Source organism: Chlorocebus sabaeus, chromosome 7 (genome assembly GCF_047675955.1).
Source record: "Chlorocebus sabaeus isolate Y175 chromosome 7, mChlSab1.0.hap1, whole genome shotgun sequence".
Classification (NCBI taxonomy): Eukaryota; Metazoa; Chordata; class Mammalia; order Primates; family Cercopithecidae; genus Chlorocebus; species Chlorocebus sabaeus.
In genome coordinates this window covers 69,825,905-69,834,830 of record NC_132910.1, presented here as the reverse complement: position 1 = coordinate 69,834,830, position 8,926 = coordinate 69,825,905, and the positions used below count along the sequence as shown (strand labels likewise).

The following is an 8,926-nucleotide window of genomic DNA, read 5'->3' as shown; positions in this document are numbered from 1 at the left end:
TGCTCCTCTCTGGAGCTCAGATCTAACAGTCTTCTGTTTTATTCACTTCTCTCTCATTATTTTCCTGTCTGCAAGGTATGTAGATGCATGGAAATTGGGTCTGCTTCTGGACCCCCAGGAAGCATGGAAGCAATGATTGCAGGGGTCATGTGGGAAGGGACGGGAGCAGGATTCAAGCAGTCTCCCCACAGTCCTAAAATGAGCCTTCCCTGGGCCATCAGGTGTGTAGCCTGAGGAAGAAGAGACAGTCAGAAAGAAAGAGGGCTGACCCCTGATAGAACTGTTGCCTATTATTTCAAAAATCTGTGATTGGTGAGCTCTGCCAACCCTCACTAAAATCAACAAATAGACTACTCCAGATATATCTTTTATCGTTCATTGTCTTCCACAAGTATAGTTTTAACTATGCTTTTGGAGCTAGAAAAGTATTAGTAAAAAAATAATGGGTAAAAACAACTGGAATGAAAACATCTTGAATAAAGATTTGACAAATACATCCCTGGACTCTTAATATCATTTCTTTTACCCAGTTCGCTCTGAAGCAAAATCAAATATTTCATTAATAAGAGTGAAACAAAAAACAATAAAATGACTCACAATTTTTTTTTTTTTTTTTTTTTTTTGAGACAAGGTCTCCCCTCTGTCGCCCAGGCTGGAGTGCAGTGGCATGATCTCCTCTCACTGCAACCTCTCCCAGGTTCAAGCTTTTCTCCTGGTTCAGCCTTCCAAGTAGCTGGAATGACAGGCGCGCGCTAACACTCCCCCCGCATTCGGTATTTTTAGTAAAGGCAGGGTTTCACCGTGTTGGCGACGCTGTTCTCGAACTCCTGGTCTCATGTGATCCGCCTGCCTCGGCCTCCCAAACTGCTGGGATTATAGGTGTGAGCCACCTCGCCTGGCTAAAGATGGCTTATTTAAAGCTAGTAGTGAATTAATTCAGTTCCTAATTGAACCCTAGGTTTTAACAATAAACATTTGCATTTTGTTCAAGTTTTCTTCAGGGTATATTGTATCATGAGACAGCATTGCTCTCTCACAATGAAACATGACCATGCCAGAAAATAAAATGTTGCCTTCTTTACGGGCTTCCTTTTCCTTGTTAAACTTTGATGGCATAGTCAGAAACAACTGAAAGGCAAAATACTAAAACATCCAGGTCCAGTGAATTTTTTTTTTTTAACTGTAAGCCAACAGTTTTTTGGAGCCTGCGGGAGGGAGGCGGGGAGTGTTGAAAGGGCCCTACTTAGTTGAGGTCGAGCCAACAGTGAAGCCTCAAAATTGTCAGCAGGCAGAGTCTATTCTGGAGAAGCAAATGAATAGGCTTAACTGAAGTCCTTTGCCCTGCAAAAAAAAAAAAAAAAAAAAAAAAAGAGGCAGGTGCTAGGGGGATGGATTTTTGGATAGGATGGAAACCGGGACGGATGAAGTCTTCCCTGGTTAGAGAGGAAATTTGGTATTAAGAGAGCCTCACTGAATCCCAATAATAACCAAACAACTGGTGTTGTCCAGGGCGCCGGCTGGAAAGTGGGAGGCAGGAAGCAGAAAGGCTCAAGCTCCTTTCCCTGAGTCGGTTCAGGAATTTAATTTCAGCCAATGTTTACTGGGGCACAGTGTTAGGCACGGGGATATCAAGCTGAATAAAACGTGTTCTCGTCCTTGAAGAGCTTATAGTTCAGTGACACGGCTTTAACATTCCTCGTGGGCTTTGATAACTTTTATGCTGGGAGTCGTCAGGGGAGAGCTGCATCTAAATCCATCCACACTTTGGTAAAGATTTCACAACAGAGGAAACAAGATACGGGGCGACGAGGTTGGAGGAGAGATGACGGCAGGGGCCGGTGCCAGACTTGGGAGCCGCCAACGCCGGGCTGTGCTGGTGCTGCATGCTGGCAAGGGGCAGCCAAGACCGTGCTCCGCGCGGGCACCCTCGGGCTCGGCCCCAGGAGCTGACAGTGCCGTGCGGGCGAACTGCGGTGGGCCTGGCAGGGGCCGAGCGGAGGTCCCGAGCCGCCTGCGCGGCCGGCACCCGCCCCCAGGGGGCAGAGTTCCCGGGCTAGTGCCTGCGCCGCTACCTGGGGCTCAGCCCCACCGCTCCCCGCTGCGTCCGCGCCTTCTCTTTCCAGGTTCTCTCCGCCGGCTGGGGCTCGACTGAGCTTCAGATTCCCCCACCCGCGGTCGCCGCCGGGGGACAGGAGCCGAGGCGCGGCAGGGCACCAGCGGCGGGAGGCGAGGTTGGGGAGGCGAGGGCGGTCCGCGCGCGGGGGCGGGAGGGGGCTGGGGGATTCGAGGGACGCGGCAGCCCCGCCCCCGCCCCCTCCTCTTCTCGCCTCCAAGCCAGAGAAGCTGGGGAGCATGGACCAGACTCCGCAGCGCTGGCACCATGACGCTCGCCCGCTTCGTGCTGGCCCTGGTGTTAGGGGCGCTCCCCGAAGTGGTTGGCTTTGATTCTGTCCTCAATGATTCCCTCCACCACCGCCACCGCCATTCGCCCCCTCCCGGACCGCAGTACCCCTATTACCTTCCCATCCACCAGCGGCCCCCGAGGACGCGTCCGCCGCCGCCTCTCCTTCGCTTCCCGCGTCCCCCGAGGGCGCTCCCTGCCCAGCGCCCGCACGCCCTCCAGGCCGGGCACACGCCCCGGCCGCACCCCTGGGGCTGCCCCGCCGGCGAGCCATGGGTCAGCGTGACTGACTTCGGCGCCCCGTGTCTGCGGTGGGCGGAGGTGCCACCCTTTCTGGAGCGGTCGCCCCCGGAGAGCTGGGCTCAGCTGCGAGGACAGCGCCACAACTTTTGTCGGAGCCCCGACGGCACGGGCAGACCCTGGTGTTTCTACGGAGACGCCCGCGGCAAGGTGGACTGGGGCTACTGCGACTGCAGACACGGTGAGTGGCCTCGGGGCGGCCGCGGGCACTGCGGACCGGCCCGGAGCTAGTGAGGCTTGGGGCCGGCGTACAGGTCTCTTGGAAAAAGTGACGGGGTGTGGGGTTGTGGGCTTCCATTGCGGACTGTGATGGTGGGCTGCAGCTGGGTTACCAGTAAGGTATACTGGTGCTGCAAATCTAAGCCAGCCAGATGTGCTTGTGTGAAGGTTGTCAGGGGTGAGAGTTTCTGTGCAAGGTGCTAAGCTCTGGGTTTCTGTCCTCTGGCCACTGTGTGTGCGCTCGTGTACTGGATGACAGTGTGCTTTGGACGTCTGTTCTCTAGATTAGCTTACGTTGATAGGGTTACCATATTTAAAGAGGCACAGGAGGAGAGAAAGTTCCTAATTACTTGTTCTGGAAAGGGAAATGTTACATTAACGTGACAACCAAGAACCTTCCCTCCATTCTTTAGACTCTGATTTGGGAAAATGTGGTAAAATTTTTGCCTTGATTTCACTGTTGACCTCTGTTTTAAAAAGTATGGCAAAATTATGTGGCCAAAATCAGCCGTATTCACATACTCTAGCTCAGTATAGGAAGTATCATTAGTGACTGGAAAAAAAAGAAAGGGAAAAGAGATGGAAATATTACTATCTTGGTGAAGTAGCAACTTGATATAGTCATACACAGTTTTCCAGAGCCATTACTTAACTTTATATGTTATATGTGGAAAATCAGGATTAGTTGGTAATATCAGGAGATGAAAGTGACAAAATGTTTTAGGTTTGTGGTAATAAAAGCATCCCACTAATAAATTTAATGTAAATGAATAATCCAGCTTTGAACATTGCTTCATTTTGAATTGTTAGAATTTTGTTGAAATTAGTTTTTTTTTTCTTTAAAAACTGAGGAAGAAAAACTTAATATCCTCCAAAGTTTGACTTTCTTTTCAACAAAATATTTTTGGCAGCTTTCCATTCACATTGTGGGGAAAGGGTTTTCTGAATTGAGATCCTGAATCACATAGTACTTTGTACTTTTTGGAGGTAACTTGGAGGTTAGCTGTCACAATGTCATTCATTTCCTGGAGAAATTTTATTTATCAGTACCTTCAATTGCATTAGTGCTTTGAGTTAAGGAAAAGTGATAGGAAGGTTAAGATCAATTATCCTTCGTCCTTGGGAATGAAGTCATCGCTTTACTTGTGTTTCATGAACGGAATGCCAATGTGGCTATAAAAATATTTGAAGTGATGTTAACAAAGAGTGCTAGCATTGTCTCGTTATTCACCATAAATAATCTCTTATGTTTTTTCTCTTAAAATAATCTTATGTTTAGCAAACATTGACTTTTATCTTCGTATTATTATTAGTTTTATTTTTTTTTTCTTGAGACAGAGTCTTGCTCTGTCACCCAGACTGTAGTGCAGTGGCGCGATCTTGGCTCACTGCACGCTCTGCCTCCCCGGTTCGCCCCATTCTCCTCCCTCAGCTTCCCAAGTAGCTGGGACTACAGGCGCCCGCCACCATGCCCGGCTAATTATTTTGTATTTTTTCAGTAGAGACGGGGTTTTATCGTGTTAGCCAGGATGGTCTCGATCTCCTGACCTAGTGATCCGCCCGCCTCAGCCTCCCAAAGTGCTAGGATTACAGGCGTGAAGCCAACCGCGCCCGGCGTACTCTTAGTTTTATGAATAGGTAAGAGTGGAGAATTATTAGAGAATGAATGTGTAGGAGAGAATGTACAACTTCTCTTTAAGTACATAAGCACAGACTCAAGAAAAGTAATTTAACGTTAAAAAATGATAGTGATCTGTTGCTCTCTTTCTGACATAACTCTTAGCCTTATATTTCAGACAAGGAGAGTAACTTGTCCTTGGATTTCCTGCCACCACACCCTCTTCAGTTGACTAGAAATGTAAATCTTTTGAATGCCTTTATGTTCCTAGCTAACTCTCAACAGACAAAATCCTCAAATACTGCATAATAGTTGTTTGTACTTCCTGGAGTAAAGTGATTGAACAAAAGAGAAACAAAAGAAACTACTCATGATGGGAGATAATTGCCCTTCCCACCACCACAAAAAAATAGGAAAACGATCAGCTGTGTAATAATGAATGACTTTCACAGACTCAATCTCATTCTATCGTTTACTCCTCCAGGTCTGCCTGGGCATAGCCTGTAGCTTTGAGATGACTGGCATATTCTGAACCTTATGGCTCTCTTGGTCCTCCATTTCAGTTAGGAGTGTGAACAAAAGTTTCATGGAGTGGTGAAAAGAATATTGAATTGTGCTTTAGAAAACGCTGGTGTCTGCTTTGGCTCTGCCAGTGGCTGTGCACTGTTGGGTAAAACTCTTAACTCTTAGAGCTTTGATTTTCTCATCAGGAGAAAAGCAAGTTTTGAGTAAATTAATTTAAAAGACCTTTGCAGCACTGAGCATGTACTCAAAACAACCTGGCCTGATCACATTAGCTAGGACTTACTGTGCATTCATTCTGTGTTGGATGCTGGACTAAACATTTTATGTGCATTTTCTCATTTCATTTTTAATTTTTATTTATTAATTTTTTGACAGAATCTCCCTCTGTCACCCAGGCTGGAGTGCAGTGGCACAATCTCAGCTCACAGCAACCTCTGCCTCCCTAGTTCAAGTGATTCTCCTGCCTCAGCCTCTTGAGTAACTGAGATTTCAGGTGCCTGCCACCACGCCTGGCTATTTTTTGTATTTTTAGTAGAGATGGGGTTTCACCATGTTTCACTAGGCTGGTCTTGAATTCCTGACCTCAGGCCATCCACCTGCCTCTGCCCCAAAGTGCTGGGATTACAGGTGTGAGCCACCGCTCCTGGCTTCATTTCATTCTTGTGGCTTCATTTCATTCTTGTGGCTTTATTTCATTCTTGTAGCAACCTTATGAGTGAGTTCCTGCATTTTATGGATGAAAATATGCGAAGACATATTATGAGGAGTGCAGGAGAAAATAGGGTTAGATATGTATATTTTTACTTCACAGCTCATTTTACTGTGTTTCTTTACATGTAATCCTCATTTTGTAGTTTATGGACTAGTCTAACAGAAAGAAAGAGAATTATGTTTGGCCCGATGCATGATTTACAGTCTCTTAGGCTTAAAAAATATCTGGTATCTCTTTCTTTCTTTCTTTCTTTCTTTCTTTCTTTCTTTCTTTCTTTCTTTCTTTCTTTCTTTCTTTCTTTCTTTCTGTCTTTCTTTCTGTCTTTCTTTCTGTCTTTCTTTCTGTCTTTCTTTCTCTTTCTTTCTTTCTCTTTCTTTCTCTTCCTTCCTTCCTTCCTTCCTTCCTTCCTTCCTTCCTTCCTTCCTTCCTTCCTCTTTCTTTCTTCTTTCTTTCTTTCTTTCTTTCTTTCTTTCTTTCTTTCTTTCTTTCTTTCTTTCTTTCTTTCTTTCTTTCTTTCTTTTCTTTTCTTTTCTCTTTCTTTCTTTCTTTCTTTCTTTCTTTCTTTCTTTCTTTCTTTTCTTTTCTTTTCTTTCTTTCTTTCTTTCCTTTCTTTCTTTCCTTTCTCTCTTTCTCTCTCTTTCTCTCTTTCTTTTTTTTTTAATTTTTTTGAGACAGGATCTCTCTCTGTCACCTGGGCTGGAGTGCAGTGGCACAATCTCAGCACAGTGCAACCTCTGCCTCCTAGGTTCAAACAATTCTCCTGCCTCAACCTGCCGAGTACCTGAGATTATAGGTGTGCACCACCATGCCTGGCTAATTTTTTGTATTTTTAATAGAAATAGGGTTTTGCCATGTTGCCCAGGCTGGTCTCAAACTCCTGACCTCAAGTGATCCACTCATTTCAGCCTCCCAAAGTGGGACATGCCTGGGATTACAGGCATGAGCTACCATGCCGGACATATTTGTTTCTTTACAGAAATCCAGGGCAAAAGGAAAGAACAATTCGTAGTAATGTGATCCCTCCTTTAAAAAATAAACCGGTGGCCAGAGTTACATACCTAGTTGCATTGGGAAAAATCAGGAAGTTGGTGTCTCCGTGGTGAAGAGTTGATTGAAGCCAGGTTGAAGGGGCAAGGTAGGGATCTCAGGTGAGCCAAGGCTGGGCGTGGATGTTCCAGTGGCTCAGATGTCAGAGAGCAGGAAACATGATACCTGGGCCCTGGTTTTATGAAACTTGCAAATTAATACTAAAGAATCATTCTAGGTCCGGGAGCGGTGGCCTGTAATCCCAGCACTTTGGGAGGCCGAGGCAGGTGGATCACCTGAGGTCGGGAGTTCGAGACCAGCCTGACCAACATGGAGAAACCCCTGTGTCTGCTAAAAATACAAAAGTAGCCAGGCATGGTGGAGCATGCCTGTAATCCCAGCTACTTGGGAGACTGAAGCAGGAGAATCACTTGAACCCGGGAGGCGGAGGTTGCATTGAGCCGAGATCGCGCCATTACACTCCAGCCTGGGCAGCAAGAGCGAAACTCTGTCTTAAAAAAAAAAAAAAAAAAAAAAAAAAAAAGAATCATTCTGGCTATAGGAATACACTGAATCAGCCCAGGGAGCTGGTCTCATTATGAGCATTTAGAATCACCTTGGAACTTGTTAAAATGCAGATTCCTAGACTAGCCCAGGCTCTGAGTAATTCTCAGATCTGGATTGGGAATGGAACATGCATTTCTATTGAGCAGTTAAATTGATTTGGATGTGAAAACTCTGTCACAGTCAGGCAGAACACATGGAAGGGCATTAGAACCCACCTAAAATCTATAGTGGTAGGTGATGATATAGACTAACTGAGCCCACCATTCTGTGACTTAACCCTGTTAGGCTTTAGGAGCAGGTGTAAGGCATACCAATGGTAACTTTTTGTGTGGTTTTAGAAATGGCACTTCTGGTTTTTCCTTTGACCAGTGTAGGATAGTAATAACCTAGTTCACTGGAATATGGTTATTTTATTTTTATTTTTAGAGACAAAGTGCAGTGATGCCATCTCAGCTCACTGCAACCTCTGTCTCCCAGGATCAAGCAATTCTCCCACCTCAGCCTCTGAAGTAGCTGGGACTACAGTCCAGCTAATTTTTTTTTTTTTAAATTGTTTGTAGAGATGGAGTTTTGCCATGTTGCCCAGGCTGGTCTCCAACTCTTGGGCTCAAGTGATTCTCCCGCCTTGGCCTCCCAGAGTACTGGAATTACAGGCATGAGCTACCATGACTGGCCAGAATATGGTTATTAATTGAATTTAAGCTAGGTTATTTTTGCATTTCTGCAGGAAGAATTAACAGGCAACCAATTTCGCCCAACAATAGCTTGTGACCCAGCATGGTGGCTCATGCCTGAAATCGCAGCACTTTAGGAGGCTGAGGCAAGAGGATCACTTCAGGCCAGGAGATAGAGGCTGCAGTGATCTATAGTCATGACACTGCACCCCATTCTGGGCAACAGAGGAAGACCCTGTCTCTAAAACAAAAACAAAACAAACGCAATAAAACACAATAGCTTGCAATAACTTAGTGTTTCCTGCCTAGGAGGGGCAGTCACTTTTCTAGTCTCTGGTAGGCATGGCAGATGGGGCAACTTGCTTGACGCTGTGCTGCTAACCTCCGTTTTTACAAACCAACCATAGGTGGCTGATGATTGAGAGGTAAAACAGATTAAATAAATGAGAAAGTTTTAATCATTGAGATTTTGGAGGAGAGGATGAATCACAGATCTGACTTTTTGTCTTGTCATGCTCATCTGTTCATGTGCACCTACCCACCCAAAATCTCTTGATTTAAATAGAGATAGAGGACATGTGGGCCAAGTACTATTGTTTACAGGCTGTACTCATTGAACTCCATCTGTTGTTTGTAGTGAATGTTAATTAAAAAGTTAGCTAGCTGAAAGCTGTCCCCCATCCCTTTTAAGTGCTACATCTTGGTTCTATGTAGCAGGTGCTGAAAAACATTTATTAACTATACCAGATTTGATACATTTCCTGGTTGATTTTAAATATTGAGCTCAGTCTGCTTTTCAGACTAAGGCAGATGTCAAATACTTAGATTAGATTAGTTAAGAATCACAGTGATTCTTAACTAGTGTGAAGTTTTTTTGTTTTGTT

The 8,926-nt window shown here is 45.3% G+C and overlaps 1 protein-coding gene across 1 annotated transcript in view; it reads left to right on the top strand.

The window, feature by feature from the left end:
• The first annotated feature begins 2,271 nt into the window (after nucleotides 1–2,271).
• The window catches only part of PRSS12 (serine protease 12), a 78,538-nt gene continuing 71,883 nt past the window's right edge, over nucleotides 2,272–8,926 (top strand). Inside the window, exon 1 of the mRNA XM_007999652.3 lies at nucleotides 2,272–2,882. Within this exon, the coding sequence (XP_007997843.3) occupies nucleotides 2,381–2,882 (502 nt within the window). The 5' untranslated portion in view covers nucleotides 2,272–2,380. The remainder of the gene's footprint in view (nucleotides 2,883–8,926) is intronic.